A 19,165-nucleotide genomic window follows, 5' to 3' on the forward strand; every position below is an offset into this window, starting at 1 on the left:
ACCATGACTTCGAATTAAGGCAGAACTGTGGTTATCAACTGCTGGGGTTGGAGTGGAGTAAGTTCAGGTGTGCCTGGAGGATTTGCTCAAATGAACTTCATCACACATACTTTTCCACAGGTTTTTGCATGTTGAGCCTTGTCCAGTTGCTCTTTGTACTTCCATTTGCTACTCTCTCTTACAGAAATGATGTGTAGCCTGCGAGCTAGTTCAGGCAGATACACGAGAGGTTTACACGCATGAGCAGCTCTATGTGGGCGATGTACTGTACTGTATGTGACGTGTCAAGCAGCTGATGAAATTGGCGGTATACTTAAGCTCAGCTGATTCTTTGTACTTTCTCTTGCTGTTAGTGCTGCCACTGAATGTTGTATGCACTTTGTTTTCTCCCACCACCACCACCAGTAGGCTCTACTTTCCCTAAGGGTTCTGTTTTCCCCTGGGGGGGTTTGTAATAGATGTATATCTCCCTGCTCTTAAATGGTTGTTTGGGGGTCATCCCTATGTTCCCCGGGTTCTATGTTCCCCCACTAAGGTTAGGGTTAGGTTTAGGTTAGGTCCTATGTTCCCCGCTCTCCCTAGGAAAGCGGGGAACATAGGACCCGGGGAACATAGGTACAGTCCCGTTGTTTGCTAATGTGCTGAGCAGGGAGTAATGTATAGCAGAGCCTGAACACCAAGATCAAATATAATATTCACACCTGTATTTGCATTTTATAAATAAAATGTTCTCAAGCTATTATTGGTCTCAATCTATTTGTAAGTTATCTGACTGAACTACTGCTTACAGTATATGAAGTTTCTGACTGAACAACGAGTACGTCATGGATTTCGGTTTCTTATCACAGAATGCCACAGGTGACTACCAAGTCAGAAAAATATCTCAGGGATTTATCTTTATATCATCGTCACAGTGAGTGTTCCCAGCTGCCATCGCCACTGCTTGATTGTGTCTCTGCCTGCCTGTCCGTCTGTCTTGTGTCAGGGCTTAGGCCGTTGGTAGTTAGGAAAGCAAAGGTTCAAGCTTGTAATAGAGGTATCTCTTAAGGCTTTGTCCTCGCATCACCACAGCTGATCGCTCCCCTGGATGGTTGAGATTCTCAGCTAAGACAGGGATTATTGACCCATGTCAACTTTCTCTGTTCCAGCTTTACAGCAGCCTCTTCCAAGTGCACGCTGACTGAAGCTAGAGTTAATTGAAGGAACATACAGTAGTATTTGTTTCTTAGCAGTTTGCTTACAGAAAATGTTATGTTCTGTATGTACTGTACATGTGAGAGATATCAGTTGCACTAGTTTTATTCCACAAGTGGAGATCATTATCTACTTTCACATCTATTCATTTAACCACATTGTCGCCCACTACTGTATGATTACTATTCATAGTCATTCAGCATGACTCTTCTCAAAATATAGGCCTATTATGAATTCTGCAACAAAAAAAACCCCAAAAAACAAGACTATCTTCAACATTATCATTATTCATAATTATGGCCCACTCAGTCTAAAATTGGTGGACTGTCCCTCTTGTTAAAAAAATATGCTGCATATTCATCTGGATCTCTTTGTTCCTGTCGTGTTCTCGCTCTGGTTGCAAAAATGTGACAGCTAAATTTGCAAGTTACACAAGCTTTGAGTTTGAAAAATAAGAATTTAAAGTGTGTTTTCTCTTTAATCTTTATCTACTCAAAAACAACAAACACACACACACACACAAAGTACCACGGTTGTTGGGTTGAAAAGGTTAACTACCTAGGGGTCCGAATTTTGGGGCAATCATTTGGCGAAAATAGCCGATCTACAAGCGCACATCACCTCACGTTGCAATGCATGGTTGGTGAGCTTATTATCATCTATTTTCGCGGAAGAGTTTTGGTGTAGAAGGAAACAAGGAGCGAACCAAGTATAGAGCCCTGGGGGACCCCGGTCAACTAAGTATATAAAGTGACATCATGTCACAATTAAAGTGTGGGGTACTCCATATAGTGATGAAGAACCCCACATTTATTTTTATTTTGAAAACCCAACATTCCATAGTAGAAGGCCCACTCAAGTCATGTCAGTGAGTCTACAGCACAATGGCTTACATTCCAGGCTACAGTACACTCGCAAACCCTCTCATTCCACATAACATTTCCTTTGTGTCAGGGTAGTGTTTAGTGCCAGAGACAAGACAAGGCCAGCCAAGAGAGGAGTTAGGCCTGTCCTTCAGCCTCGAATGTCTCCATATAACAACCTAAACCCAAACTGACAGGCAAACACCCAACTGTCAGACCACTAAGAACACACTATTGTTCAACTATAAACTGCTATGATGCACCTTTCAGCACTCTAGGAGAGAGGCAGCATGGCATGGAGCAAGCACGCACGCCCCCCCCACACACACACACACACACACACACACACACAGAGTACAGCATACACTGTACAGTAGGCCACACTCAAGTACACACACGTGCACGCGCACACACACGCAAGCATGCGTGTGACATGCACACACTCACAGGCTTTTCATACACATAATAGCAGTCTTATCACACACACTTCCTCTCCCAAATATCTTAACGCAACCTTCTACACCCACACCCACACACACACACTCCAAGAGAGCTCAGCTCAGCTTGTAGCCCATTCTCTCGGGGAGGAATCCAGGGGATGCGTCACATAAACATATGATCTCCGAAGGCACAGTTCACTTAAAAAGGGGTTTGCGGTTTGCTGGTGTTTTCAATAAGGAATCTAAAGTCAAGCTGAATCCAAGCTTCAAATATCATGAACAGACCAGCTAACTACGCAGCATGCTCAGTCTAATGTAGATATGCATTTGGTTTAATGAAACGGATAATGAGGGGATATAGGTACAAGAAAACCCACTCTCTGTATGTAAATGCCTTGCCCCCATGCTGTCGGTGGAAATGGGAATTTCACACTACTGCGAATTCATCCATTAAACCACCATTGTGACAGAGGAAAAGTAGAGCGTGCGAGAAAGGATATGTACGTACATGCAGATGCACGTTTGCCACAATTTACATTCCTCATTTCATCAGACCCCTCATTAACTTCAAACTGTGATGTAATGGCTTCTGACAACACACATTAACAGTAGGTGGAGGGACCCAGCAAGCAATAATAATCATCATACCTCAACTCTCTATGCACTGACAAGGATGAGAAGCGCAATGCAGATACCATGCTCTCTGACTTTATCTGAAGACATTTTGCTGATCTTCTCTTGGCTCAGCATACTGTTATTTTGAAGTAACAGCCTTTTTTCTTACTAGTGCAGGGATTCTCACACCAGTTGACCCCATATTACAGACTGAAATCCATCTAATCCCAACCTTTAAGAGATGGAAATTATGCATTTACATGATACTGACATTTACAATAGCCCCTTGGTTGTAAAAGGTTAAAATTTTCAATGTGACAGGAATCAATTTGTTCTTCTGAGTTGGTTAATGGTAATGCATGGCCTGTCTGCATGGGCGGTCTATACAGCCAGATTATATTACTGTCATTTAGGTTAGTACGGATTTGTCTTCACTAAAGAATATTTTAATGGGAATTTGTGAAAAGAGAACAGAATACCAGTCCATAATACCTTGGTCAAAATCTCAAGGCACAATAGACACATTTTATTACTCTCATCACTCTGTAAATGTTTATTTTTATGTACCAATGCTACCAAGCCCCATTTCATACAAAAGGAAAAAAAACACACACAGCCGTTCTCAGAGTACTTAGCGCAGTACACATTATCATAGTACTTGGAGGCAAGTCCATGTCAGTACGATGACGTACTATCGATGACATCAAGGATCTCCATATGACCGATACACACTCACAGATTCCTTGCATTTATATATAGCAAAGAATAACCTCTACAAGCTCAAAACGCATCAAAATGCGTTGTAAGCTTGTGGATGTGCTATTTTGGCCGAATGTTCGCACCAGATTTGGGATACCAGGGTTCATGTGGTTAATAAACAATGAGTTTCCAGGTCTCATTAGCCTCTGAGCCGGTCAGACTTTGCCACTCTTTCAAAATGGGAGTGAGAGTAAAGATCTAGACTAAGGCATTATGTTACCTTCTGTCGAATCTCTTCTTCCATCTTGACTGGAGAACCTAGTTCAGCAACCTGACGGACTCCTTCACTGGCATAACCACCATATTCCCACAGGACGTAGCTTCTGGAATGTGACCCTCCAATCAGAGCTGACCAGTGGTTAGCTCGTCCTGGGACACAAGAAAGGATAACAGGTCCGTATAACTTACAATGCAGAGAACCTTTTCAGTATGCTCCTTGTAAACACTGCTTACTGCTTCTCTATCCTCTGTGATACATAGTTCTAAGAACACACACACACACACACACACACATCATGGTGTGTGTGTGTGTGTGTGTGTGTGTGTGTGTGTGTGTGTGTGTGTGTGTGTGTGTGTGTGTGTGTGTGTGTGTGTGTGTGTGTGTGTGTGTGTGTGTGTGTGTGTGTGTGTGTGTGTGTGTGTTCATCTTTTGAACTCACTGGGGTAATCTTTAGGATGAACTTTCTCAGACCAGTTGCCAAAGAAGGTGAGTCTGTACTTTGCCGTTCCACAGGCGCAGCACTCCAAGAGAGGACTCTCTGTGGCCGCACCAAACACAGGCTCTATAGAGAGACAACACATACAGTACACATAAACACACAATTCAGCCCTACCATAGACACTCACATGCACACATTAGGAAGTGCGCAAGTGGGCTTAAACAAAAACGCAGTACCTTATGAATTACTAGAGGTTGTAACTACACCTAAATGTCACTAAATAGCCCACCTATAAACTGGTACATGAACCCTAGTGTTCCTATTCTGGGGTGAATATTCGGAAAGAAATAGCAGATCTAAAAGCTCACAATGTGGCACAACACGATTGGCTATTTTTGGGGACGAGATTTGATGTAGAGGATAAAAAGGATAAAAAAACAGACTGACGCTATAACAGACCTCACTTGAGAGAGGGCGCGTGTGTGTGTGTGTGTGTTCGCGCGAACATGCGAGCGTGACGCTTCCCTCTGGAAACGACAGTTTATAGCTTTATAGCCTTCCAGATTTATGCTTCCTTTAACAACTGTGTCCCAGGGCAAATACAGCTGATCTACAACCCACGTTGAGGGTTTGTAGATCCGCTCGCGTTGGACTTGAGTTTTCCTTCTAGGCACAGTGGTCGATGTAACAACATCTTTATTATTCTATAATCATTGCCTACATTGTAACATTAAGGCAAAAATAGGTTACAATATTTACATACAGATATTCCAATTATAATAAACATACATTAAATAGTACATAAACGTTTAGCCCTGATAAGGCATGATTAGTCTAATATTGCATTTTGCCATAGTGATGACGGGGTCTGACGGAGATGGGGGGGGGGGGGGGGGGGGGGGGTTCTGCATGTTGATTCCAGGGGTGTGGCATATTCATGAGGGGTTGTTCTTGCAGTCTTGGAATATTGGCATAATTAATAGATCCTGGAATTGTTAATGAGGGCAAATAGACAGAACGAAGTTCAAGGTGCTATAAAAATCTTTTTTTGGATGAAAAAAATACTTGACATGGGCATTACTGATCAAACATTTATATTTCTGACCAAGTTTGGATGTGTGAACTGGACCTTTAAGATTTTAAGCCTGAGAGTCTCTGTGTAACTAAGTTACTTACTTATTATGTAACTAATATTTGGTTTGATAGTGTATTTAAAACGGATCATTAAATTAATCTGAGAATAAAATGGTCACCCTTTCATGAACCTTGCATAATGAGATAACATGGATTGGGTAAAGTTGGCAAAACAAACTAAAAGGGGGTCAGCTTCACTAGCTTCCACAATACTCTGCAAAACTATGTTGGATTGGTTAGAGAAGGTTTCTTGAAATAAAAGGGTCCCTCAAGGTACAGTGCTTGAAAACCATTGGTGCAAGAACATTGTAATGCCTCAGTGATTGTGAGCAATCAGTGTGGGTAGCTGGAAGTGTCCTGCTGCCACTCTTTTGTGTTTATCTGAGCAGCCTGCACATCTCCAATGCTGACGTAGTGTTTCCCTCCACTATAAAATCACAGGGAACATAAAAGCATTACTGCCGCACGATGGTAGATTCATTGGGGTATTTAAAATTCCACAGAGCATGCCAGGAGATCTATAGCCCTCACTGAATTTTGTTGTTGACAATGTAATTTTTGTTGTTGCTTTGAGACATTATTTGACACTTCCTTTTGAAAGCCTATATGAAAGGTATTAAAGAACGGATGACAGAGGGATAATGGACAGATGACAAGCAGACAAGCATAACACTGCGAATAGGCAATGATGGCAGGTGGATGACGGACGGCTGTCATTACCTTTCTCACACAGTGGAATGGTGAGGGAGCCCTCATCCTGGAAATAGATAATTCTCTTCTGGACAATACTGGCCCTGGAGACATGGATAGTGACAGACAGACAGACAGACAGAGAGACAGACAGAAAGAGAGAGAGAGCAAAAGAGAGACACACACAGAGAGAGAGACAGAGAGAGAGACAGAGAGAAGAGAATGAGAGAAGAGAATGAGAGGAACAGATACATCGACAGGAGAGGGGTGGGAAAGGGAGGAAAAGACAGCAGAGGGGAACATGGGAGGAATTAGAGGACTAATACCATAGTTGTTGTTTTTCCCCCCCGATTCCAGAACCATGTTTTTCCCAGACAGGCAAAGGTAATGGGTTCCTGGGGGTATCATAATGGAGTTGGAGTGCACATCTTTTCACAGATGCTGTGTGGTATTCTCTGCCCCCTCGTGACACGCTATCGCGCAGCTGTGACATAAAACGTAACCGATGTCCATGCAGAGAGGGAACGGAGTGAGGGGAATGTAGGCATTACCTCGGAGGTAGGTGTTATGTTTGGCATATACTGTACATATTTTCATAGACTCCAAATAGAACTAAAACTTAGCCTTTTTGAGTCTCAACATGGCTTCGAAAAGAAACTGGTTAAAAGGATTTCATTTTGTCTTCCAGGGTGATTATCGCGCCTTTTATGACTCAATAAAATGACTACAGTAAAATTAAAACTTAAAGACGTAAAGAGGGAGTGAATGTATAGGGACTACCAGCACTGAGTTGTGTCCTTCTATAGAGATTCCTCAGTGACTGAATTGTGCACAACAGTAATGCATGACACTACACAACCTGAATTTAACAGTCTCTGCATGGCACTGCTACATTCTGCTGTGTTCAGTCCAGAAACACTTTGCACCAGATAGCATAATATAAAAATTGTATATGTCAACTGAACATCAGTTCCAGAGAGGATGAAGGGATATTACCTCGTTATCTGTTGTATTGGCCATATAAATCTTTAACAGTCTCTAAGTGGCACAGTGTACTCGATATAGCTTTGACTGCTTGGCCATGAAATTGAAGAACACAACTGATATACATTATATATGTCCTGGACACACAGATGTCTGCCTGTGTGTCACACCATGAAAAATAGAGTCTTTTCTTTTTTGTAGTGAGCCGCCTACAAATGGGTCTGTGTGTACACGTGTGTATATGTGTACACGTGTGTGTATATGTGTGTGTGTGTGTGTGTGTGTGTGTGTGTGTGTGTGTGTGTGTGGTACTGCCAGTAGGCCAAGGAAGTATCTACTGTAAGTTGGGAGGAAAACGGAAAGCGGGAAAAAAGGGAGATAAAAAAAGAAGAGAGGAAAAGAAGAAAGTCTTACAAGGAGAAAGTAATGCCTAATTTATGCAACACATTGTTAGTTTGTAGATCTGTTATTTTGGCAAACGACGCCATTGTTCGATGGATTATAAATTAAGCCTAAACCTCCTTCCAGCATGAGGTGTGTTCTTGTTGCTGCCATTGTTCATGCTTTTTAATGCAACAGTGTCTCAAAATACAGTTGCTCAAATGAAACGAGGCTTCCCAAAACGAAAGCAGTGCTAGAAATGTACTGTCAAAGAGCACATCAAAGTGACTAGCTGTTCCTGTCAAAATGGAAATAAATAATAAGTGCTGTAGTAGAAATGTTTGGCAGAGTTTCCAGCAAATACTTTCAAATCCAGTCAATATACAGTACAAACCCACAGAATCATGTGAAACATGCTATGAATCTATCATAAAAGAACTCTTTTGCTTATTTTGTTGAATACTTGATTCTGAATGTTCAATCCGGCATTCTAGGATCTGTTACTTCTATATCAAAGACCATTGTCCTGCCTCAGAAGCTTGTAAGGAAGCGGAAGCTTATAGGCCTATATAATCTTTTTTTAATGAATTATTGATTTAATTTGTAAGTAGCCGTGTAATAAGCAGGATAATGTAAGGTGGACATTATTGGAAAATAATTCTTTCAGGGTGAAGCAGGACCTCTTCTTCGCGTATGTCTTGCTTCATCCTGTAGGGATTATTTTTTTAATAATGAACACCACACTGTACAACATTGCCCCAAACATAATTAAGCTCAGAGAAATAAGGTAATGAAAAAAGTGCAAAAACCTGTTTAGGTGAAATAACAGAAAACTTGTTGGCAGTTATGTTTAACACATTTGAAATACAATAAAACGCAAAAGAGATGCAAAAACAACGCTGAAAGGTATAACAACATGATGACTCGTCAAATTGAGGGCCGGGGAGTTTTGAAAGGAATTGAAGTATAAAGAGATGGAGAACTGATTTACAACTAGAAAAGGTGCTCCTCGGAGCACAGGTCTCCACCAGGTCAGGTAGGAATATGAAGAATCGGACAGATCCATCTTGATCACATGACTATAGTATCACACTACCGATTTGCGTGATGTTTGGACAAAATATGTCGGAGTAATATAAAAAGATTGTTTTGCAAAAATCTGCCTCTTGGTGGCGCTATAATAGGGCAATATCAAAAGGGTGGCATGTGTTCCTCAATGTAGTGTGAATGTGTGTGCAAAGTTTCAGCAATCAGACACTGTATTCATGATTTGAGGCATTTTGTTCAAAACGGGCCACTCCTGCAAACTTTAGATGTCAATCTTAGCCAATCAAGATGGAATATAAAAAATCTAACATATCCGTCTTGATCACATGACTAAAGACATCATGTGTACAGATTTGCGTGAAATTTGAATAAAATCTGAAGGAGTAATATAAAAAAGAAACTTTTACATAAGTCAGCCTCCTGGTGGCCTATAACAGGCTGGACTGAATAATTTGGGGCAGAGGTTCTGCTCTAGCAGTGTGCGTGCACAGTTTCGCTGCGATCGGCCCAACGGTGCCGGAGATTAGCTGCTCACAGACAGACGGACGGATATACACACACACGGACAGACGGACGGACAGGGTGCAAAACGTATAGTGTCATTGGCCAGACTGATAACGTGGATTCACGTTCCTCCACGGTATCGTGGAGGAACGCGTGAGTGAATCCACGTTATCAGTCTGGCGAATGCCAGGCTACAAAACATAGTCTCTGCCACGCCTTTGGCCTGGCGGAGACACTGAGATTGGACACACTCTGTGTCTGTGTGTGTGTGTGTGTGTGTGTGTGTGTGTGTGTGTGTGTGTGTGTGTGTGTGTGTGTGTGTGTGTGTGTGTGTGTGTGTGTGTGTGTGTGTGTGTGTGTGTGTGTGTGTGTGTGTGTGTGTGTGTGTGTGTGTGTGGGGGGGGGGGGCTCTGGGGAAACATTTCTAGACAGAAGCTTTTCCAGAGATCAAAGATCAGATTTGTCCTGAGCTCATCAGACCTAATACAGAGAATGGATTACGCACAAACAAAGCTCATAACACTTTAGTGCACAAAAACTGTCAATCACCTGCGTATGCACACAAGTACATTTGGGGATGTTGGATAGAGGCACATCATGTACAGTACACACAAGATTTCTGTTCAGATCTAACAGGCTGAAAAATCATGTGGTTTTAATAAAGCAAATATGTTTTCAATGAAGCAGTTTTTTTTTAAAGAAAACAAAGATTTTCTTAATGATCGTAACAATTAATTGGTTTAATGTATTTGTTTGCTTGTGCCAGCATGATGGTAAGATAAAGCACACCCACAACTAATGCCATTACCTTCAGCTGTGTTTACCGTTTACTGTTTATCCAGTAAAATGTCCGCTCTGAAAAAGGTCTATTTACAACCTCAAGGATTCCTGCAATAAAGCATCATGTTAAATATATAAATAACCCAAAATGACAAAGTGACTGGAGTTTGACTTGGCGTGTCTGGGACTAAGCTGATAAACGTATGCTTTATGGTGCGAGAGACAAGATGTCTGTCTGTTAAAGAGTGCAGGCGAGGAAGTGAGAACAACAGAGAAGAGGCAGTTGACCTGAGAGACAGAGAGAATGAGAGTGATGGATCGAGGGGGCTGGAGAGAGAGAGAAAACGAAAGTGAAGGATTGAGGTAGCCGGAGAGACCGAACATGAGTCCGAGAGAGAAGAAGAGGTAGAGAGACATACAGCTTCTATGGAGGTAATACGAAGCTGTAAGCTGACGAACATGACAGCACTATGAGCCGAATTTGCATAGCAGATGTTCGCCTACGCAAGGCTAGATTTATTGGAAAAACAAACAGCGGAATGGCTGTATGCCATCTGTGAGACAGCAGTGGCAACCAAATATTATAAATAACAGCTGTCAGTATATGTTGTCAAAGAGCGGAGGTAAGGGAGAGTCAGGAAGAGTTACCGTGTCTAACGAAGAGGTTATTCCCTCTGAGGTGTGAAATGAGAAGAGAGGTGTGAGATAGACCGAGGAGTGATATCGACCGATAGATATTTACTGTATACAGAGAAGAAAGATAAAGTTTTCAGAAACTGATATACAGTATTTCATGTTCACATCTTGTATTCGAGGCTACAGCTTGCGGTGAAGTAAGGGAGAGCATTGCAAGCTTTGTTTGTACCTACTGAGGTGGCCTGAATTACACTTACTGTACACTTGACAAAATATTAATAAAGCAAGGCAATTGTAGCACAGCATCTAATTGCTATCAGTGTTATGGTTGTACAATCATAAATCATTGTCATCATGAATAAAATCAATTATTTATAAGTACCAGTGTCAGAATATAATTTCATCTATCTGCTGCTCTCTCTCTTACAGTATACTCGCAGCCATAGCCCTCTCTTATTCTCTGTTCTCTCTCTCTCTCTCTCTCTCTCTCTCTCTCTCTCTCTCTCTCTCTCTCTCTCTCTCTCCCCCTTCTACCTAGCGATTTTCTTTTTTAATTCCACAACAGCCTGAGGCGTTCTTTGTAAGAACAACATTAAGAATTAATGTGTCCATCATGGCATGGCCGTCAAAGTATTATGGGCCAGGGGCTAAACACAGAGTTCACTCTGTTCCACTGTTTTGCAATCCAATTCAAACTAGAAAAGGGCGCTCCTCTGAGCGCAGGTCTTCACCAGGTTGGATGGCCTACCCAGGGCTATGTCAGTCACGGGTTGCGGCTGACAGGACTCGAGGAAGTTGCGGCGGGAAATAGCATTTCTACAATATGGTTCAAGTTTTCGCATTTATGGGGCCCCCTGAAGAGAAAGCACTTTTGGAGGTGCGCTCCATAAAAAAACCCCTTTTTTGTAAGAAATAGCACAAAAAAAATGAAGCCAATTTTGGTATTGAAGTGTGACAAAAAAGATCAGAGACAGTGGGGAACAGACAGAGAGAGGAGGTGGAGGTTTGGAAGGTTGACCCTTTTAAAAATTTGAAATACGCCAAGGGGTTATTGTAGCCACTTTCGAGAAAGGAATGAAATAAAACAAACGTCACGCATACATGCCTGCACACATGCAAACATAAATGCACACACATGCGACCCGGTGCGCACGCGCGCACACGCGCACACACACACACACACACACACACACACACACACACACACACACACACACACACACACACACACACACACACACACACACACACACACACACACACACACACACACACACACACACACACACACACACACACACGTCATCAAATTAAGCAGTGTAATCACACCTGCTCCAGTTCAAACCATAAAATGCTCTGTATTTTCTGCATCACTCTCTTTATTTTAGTTCCAGTCACAGTACACAGGCACAGTATACCAGAGGTTTCGGAGAAACACCTGGTATTTGTTTCCTTAATGTCTTGAATATAACCAATAATCAGTGTTGTTAAAAAACAACAAATAAACATTCCCTCAATGGAATGTTCTGTGCCATATATTTTGGGAGAGGTAGAAGAAGACCAAATGGCAAAGTGATCTTAAAAGGACTTCAAATACAGTACTTCACAAAAAATATATATATTGTAACTTCACATGCATAGATTATCAACTACGATTCAACACTCCATATAAGTTTCACTGCTTCAACAGGGGCCATATTGTATGATGCGTACACAGTGCTCTGCGCTTCTCTGTATGAGCACTGGACCAGTGCATGGCTGGTATCCTGGGTACTCCACCAATAGGGAAAATATACATTGAACCATGCATCTCTTTTCAGATTATAAGTGTAAGTACAATGGTGGCATTAGCAACAAAGTAGTTAATAACCATCTGATCTTGAGGAGATCTTAAGCATGTTCTGACATGAACTGTGACTGGTCTACTTTCGAGGAGACATATATATACATTACATGCATACAGGCAAACCTTGTCCTAGATGCCATAAAAAACAAACCTTTGACATGAGACTTTAGTTGCTATCCAAATAAGAGGAAAAAAAGATACCCACTTTAGTATGACACAACCGGTCCCAGTGGGTGGGGCTGTCCAGAACACCTGTATCCTGGTGCGCCTGCGGGGTGTGCTTTCTGTCACAGCAGGGGGGCAGTTGGTCATGAACTGGGTGTCGTCTTCATCAATAATCTGGGGACAGAGAAGGAGGGACAGGTTCAATTAATATTGAACCCAGCATTACAAGTGGTCAAATTAACATAATCAAATACCAACACCAATAATCCTGGATATACGCAAGTAGAGATTTTCGCTTGTGTGTAGCAGTAGTAAACAGAATAAATATGACATTTTTTTGTTTTTAGAGACTGGGGATACAGTCACAGAGTTTCCCATTGCTTTCTGAGGCATAAGGTGCGGAGAAAGTTGAGACGATTTGTCTCTCAGGGGTCTATTCTTGGTCTCCTTTTTCATTTTTTCATTCTACACCATTATCTTCACAAAAAAAATGTTCGCCTATTATGACGCCCAGAATAGGGACACTAGGGTTCAAGTAGTTAATATAATATTGTATTAGTTGGGAATGTGGCCTTTATACAACATTGGAATTGGCTGCAAGCTACATGAAACATTATATGACCCGAATACATCATTAACCCAAGACAGCTGTTGCCCCGCCCCCAGCTATTCATTTCTATTAAAGTGCTCAGTGGCGTTTTGAAGCACCCAAAAGTAAGAATAGGTCAATAGGAACCAATATGGAACCAATATGAACCAATGGAATGGATCCATGGGTTGTGACACGTTGTGAGCATGCGCACAAAACGGGAGATGCACGCGCAGTAGCATTTAAGTGCATTCTCAGATTTGACCACCAGGCTTGGCCGCTTCACTGTTCTACCGTAGTTCTGGGGGCTTGGACCCAACACACGGAAGAAGAAAAAATAAACAGTCCGACAAAAAAAAAAAGAACGCATACAACAATCGCTTGCTCTTGACAATCGGCAGGGAGCGCTCTCTTATGGATATAATGGTACTGACCAGTTCTGACATCGCATGCGCATCATTTTCTATGCAAAATATAATAGAATAATAATTGAAAACCAGCCAATTTGTAAGACCAAAATTCTAATATAATGTCTGAGCTCAGTTGACAGCCCTATCCCAGATATGCCAACCCAATGCTATAATCTATTGATGAGAATACTGTGATCAATAGTGTCAAATCAAGTCCAACAAAACAAGCATGGAAAAGTTACCCGTGTCAGAATTCATTCAAATATAGTTTGTGACTCTAATAGGTGCATTGGTTGGGTCAAGACCAAGTTTTTTTAAGAAGGGGCTGAACACAGTCAATCTTAAAATAATTAGGGATAGATCCAGAAGATAGGGAGATATTAAAATGGCAAGATAATTAAGGGGCAAGTTGGCAACTATCAGGGGCGAGTTGGCAACTATTAGAACACATCTTGAAGAAATGAGTAGCCAGCCAAGTTGGCCAGTATTTTGCCTGTTGTGGAGAGGAGGCAGATCCTTCTATCTTTTCCACAGTCTGCCTGGTCTCCTCTGATGAAGACAGTAATGATCATGGCATCACTGAACTCAGATGAAATGTCCTCCTTATCTCAGATTTCTTCAAGCAAGGCCATCTTTGACATCCCATCAAGCACAGTGGATTTGTCGTTGCTTAGTTTCTTTGTAACCAATGTCTTCCATAGTGTGTTACTAAGAGATTTGATTGATGCTACTCATCTCAACAGTTGTGTTATGGTTCAGCAGTTCATGGAAGTTTTCTATCGGGTATTGATGGCCACATTGTCCTTCCGTGGCAAGCACATGAATCCATCCACACTGACGATGGCTCCATACTGTAGTCAGAGTTTATTTGAAGCACAACAATAGAGTGTTGCATACGGCTTATGTAGACGCAAAGTCGCAAACGTCATTCGTTGAACATCATTGTCGTTTATTCAGACACTTCCTGACTCTTAGTTCCTGGTCCCACTGATAGTGTGAACAGACCGCAAATCAGATCCCACAAGCACGATGTCGCACACTTTTGGTCGTGGAAAAGAAGCTATAGAATGCATAATGCCATTGGTTTAAGGAGCAGTAGTTATGGTAACTATGGTAACTTTATATTCAGATCCAGAGGCTCACGGCAGAGCAGCAATGATGACAGCATTCATACCTGATGAAGGCCAACTGTGGCCGAAACGTTGTACCGTCATGTCATTTTTTTGAAAGGAAAGTAATCACACTGCCGTTTTAAGAATCCTTTTGAAATTGCCGGCTACAAGGCTTAGTTGAATTGGATCGGTCTTTATCTATACCCCATAAAATGCTCAGCCCTTGAGTGCGACATAATATAACAGCCAGGTACAATTAAAACGCATCAAACTCATCTTCTGCACCTGAGCCTTGTCAGACAAATAGTCACACACACATAAAATCAGACACACACAGACTGCAGGCACAACCACTCGTATGTACAGAAAGACGCACGCACGCACGCACGCACACACCACACACAAACAATGACCTTCTACTCAATATGCTCCAGCTGCAGTCTGACAGGATATAAAGACAGAGACAACAGCCCTCTCTCCTCTCTCTAGACACTTTTTATGTGACTCACAAAGATTCCTCACTTCACACATTCCCCTGTCTCACACTCACACACACACACACACACACACACACACACACACACACACACACACACACACACACACACGGGTGTCATGATTTTAAAATGTCATTCCTGTTAGGCTTCACGGCTTCGTAAACAAAAAATCCAAATTGCAGGTATGACAAATAACTTAAATATATATATAGAAATTAGTCACATGATTAATACCTTTATACTTAATACATTTTTTTAACAGTGGAAATGACCGGTCTACAAGCCCAAAGCCTGTCGTGATGCAACATGTTGTGGGCTTATACAGTAGATCGGCTATTTCTACTATTTTGGGGAAATGTTTGAAAACATCATCTTTCAACGTGGAAGTGATTATGACGTTTTTGGAAAATAATTGCAATTATCTCAAATAATCGATACTTAATAAGAGTGACAGGCCTAACGCTCACTCACTCACACATAGACCCCTAACTCATCTTCTCAGTATCTCTGTATCTACTTCCTCAAAGTGAATAATATTCATTATTCACTTTGTGGTTTATTTCTGTTTTGCCAAGACTACGGTTCTGACAGTTAAGTCTAGATGCAAACAAATGTTGAGAGATGACAAATGAGCAGAGAGAGACAGGCAGAGAGCAAAAGAGCAAGAGAGAGAGAGAGAGAGAGAGATGTGAGAGGCACAGAAATAGAATTAGATCAGCGTCAAGATATGACAAATTGATAGGAAACCTGCACTGTCTGGAAGTGTAAAGAACTATACATAAGAAAAATACTTCTCTGGATCTATAATGGCACTGGATGTATACTATTTGAACTTACTCTTCAACTACATTAAGCTTACAGAGGGTATATACTATAAATACGAGTGTCCATCACTGCTTTGTAAATGGTAAAAATAAATGGTGCATTTGTAGTGCACCTTTATCCAAAGCGCTCTACACTGCATTACATTCACCCATTCACGCAAACATTCACACAGCGACGGCGGAGGAAACCATGCATGATTCAAGATTTTTTGTCATTTCCGTCTGCAAGCATCAGAAAACTAAATTGCGTTCCCCCTAAAAGGCAGTGAAAAAATGTATAGTGCTAAACTCAATATCTAAATCTAAATAAATACATCCTAAACCAACCTGCTCATTGGGAGCAGTTAAGGTTTAATGTCTTGCTCAAGGACACGAACCCAGGGGGAGCCGGGGATCGAACCCGGGAACCTTCCGATTCCCAAACGGCCGCTCTACATGAGCCACAGCCGCCATAGACACTGTACAATAAGAATGCTGCACTGCAGACCATTTCTCCTCCAACAATGTGTGCAAATGAGTGACATCCTCTAATACTACACAGAATTAATGGAACACATGCATTACTAGGGATGGGACGATATGGAATTTACATGTCACGATTATTGTGGCAAAAATAATTGCGATTAACGATATTATGGCAATAATCAAAATATGCTTAAAACTTAAAATGCCACTTTTGTTAACCACTTGAACCCCCAGCATCCGTATTCTGGGGGGAAAATAGCTGATCTACCAGCTCACAAGCTTGTGAGCTTGTAGATCTGCAATTTTTGGCGAATCGATTTGTGTAGAGTGAAATAAGAGCGTACCAAAGGGTACTGGGTACCTTTTACTGGGTACAGTACCCACGGACCTGTAAAGAACGCATTAATTTAATGCACTCTTTACAGGTCTGTTTTATCAAGAATAGAGGGTTTAAGACAAGTGGTACTGAATTTGCAGCACAACAAAAGCAAATTCAGCCTAGTGTATGTATGACGGAGGACAATTTCACAATAAATTAAAATCTCCACGATACGATTATTGTGAGCGTTTTTTTTTCTTGATAAATTATAACGATTATCGTCCCATCCCTATACAGTACAGTGCATGAGTAGTGAAGCATTGTTCTACAAAGTGTTTTGGACAGTTCAATCCACTAGGCCAAAGAGTTCAAAACTTTGTATCCCTATCCGAGTGGATAAGATCTGGATTTTGGGTGTTAAAGATATTATTTGATTAATCAAATATATATTTCTTATTGATATGTTTGCTGAGATAATTCCATTATCACAGATCGGATGTCAAAGTGATCCCAATGCTGTTTTGAACTACCAAAAACCTAAATCTGATCCACTTGGATAGGGATTAAAAGTTTTGAGTGATTATTATTACAGTACCACCAACCGTAGGATTAGTTACGGTTTTATTCTGCAAATATAGTGAGTGTGTAGATCTGCTAGTTCACGATTTGACATACAACAAAGTATACAACATTTAAGTGGTAAAGTTGCAGTCCCTAAAGTTTGGTATCTGACTGTCTGGCAAGACAGTCACAGCGAGTGAGGGTTGAAGAGAGGGCAGTGAACGGACAGCATAGTAAATGAGTCTTTGTTTTAATTGCGGTTGCTGGTATGTCTGTGCGTGTGCGTGCGTGTGGGCGTTTGTGTGAGTGTCCAGAGTTCATCCCACTGTCTTTGTCAGCGGAGATGGTAAACACAGATGTCTGCTAAAGCAAATGCAAAAGCACACACAAAGACAGAAAGAGGGAGGGGGGAGATGGACAGAGTAAAGATCTCTGGAGAAAATCAACAATTAGAATAATATTAACTTGGTGAGTGTGTGTGTGTGTGTGTGTGTGTGTGTGTGTGTGTGTGTGTGTGTGTGTGTGTGTGTGTGTGTGTGTGTGTGTGTGTGTGTGTGTGTGTGTGTGTGTGTGTGTGTGTGTGTGCGCGCACGCACACACGTGTAGAACTGTGTGGCAGCACATGCATTGCGGCTATGTATTTATATGCAAAGCAGTTATCCAGCAGTGAATCAAACCTCTGGGACCGAAGTACGGAGTGAAACTTTTTCTGACGAACGCACGTCACAGACAGACAGACTGAAATGTCACGTCAACATTTGAAGACACGCTTACCTCATAAAGTGAGAGAAATCTCTTGTCTTGATGGAAGCCTCTGAGGCACAAACATTTTGCCTTGAGCCTTCTATCAATCAAAGCTATACATCATCACTTCAGATCACTGCTGAGATCTTGGGGCCACCTTATTACATCATATAAAAACAGACTTATACTTAGTTGAGTTCCGCCCAGCGGAGGTGGGGTGTAGAGGCTTTGTGGCAAGATCTACCACCAGACTGTTTGCTGACCTGGGAGTCAGAGCAGAGGCGAGAGTCAGCGCTCAGCCATCAAAGCTGCATCGGAGGCAGCCGAAAGAAGCTTAGGCTTGACTCAGGGAAAAGGACGCAACTGCCATGCATAGTCCCGTGGGATGTCTGCCATTCAACATCAAGGCGACTCTATAATTGGGCATGGAACGCAAGCTCAAATCTGATCACCCTGTAGCTGGCCGCCTTTGGGGAAGGTGTATACTAGTGTAAAAGGCACGCCCCAAGAACCAAGGGAGCCCTACTGATGATGCGTCCCAGAATTACAACCTAGCCCCAGCTCCCTTGCGTCCACCATTCATCACCAAGACGACACTCTCATGCATGTGCTTGCGCAAAGGAAATCTACATCTTATCCTGTGTTACATAAATTGCGCGGGTGTCGCGCACCAAACATAGTCGATCTACAAGCTCACAATGGGTCACAGCTATTTTCCGAGTGTGACACGGCGCACAAACCAATAAAGTATAAATCGAGCGTAACAGCTTTTGTCATCCATGCAATGGGCACAGTAGTGTTACATCTCCAAAAAGCACCTTCTAAAATAACCTGTAACTGTGTGTACCTGTGCGTACCTATCAAAAGCATCCTTCATAGAAAAATAATTACTTGAAAATTTGTTTTATAATGCAATGTAGTACAGTACTGTCCAATTGTATTCTCTG

The 19,165-nt window shown here is 41.8% G+C and overlaps 1 protein-coding gene across 1 annotated transcript in view; it reads right to left on the minus strand.

The window, feature by feature from the left end:
* The window catches only part of spon1b (spondin 1b), a 65,330-nt gene that overhangs the window by 35,436 nt on the left and 10,729 nt on the right, over window positions 1-19,165 (minus strand). The window contains exons 3-6 of the mRNA XM_084058980.1: window positions 12,738-12,871; window positions 6,385-6,458; window positions 4,531-4,653; window positions 4,092-4,240 (exon numbers count right to left, since the gene is read on the minus strand). Coding sequence (XP_083915106.1) covers window positions 4,092-4,240; window positions 4,531-4,653; window positions 6,385-6,458; window positions 12,738-12,871 — 480 coding nt within the window. The remainder of the gene's footprint in view (window positions 1-4,091; window positions 4,241-4,530; window positions 4,654-6,384; window positions 6,459-12,737; window positions 12,872-19,165) is intronic.

This window comes from Gymnoscopelus microlampas (assembly GCF_963454915.1).
Source record: "Gymnoscopelus microlampas genome assembly, chromosome: 6".
Lineage (NCBI taxonomy): Eukaryota > Metazoa > Chordata > Actinopteri > Myctophiformes > Myctophidae > Gymnoscopelus > Gymnoscopelus microlampas.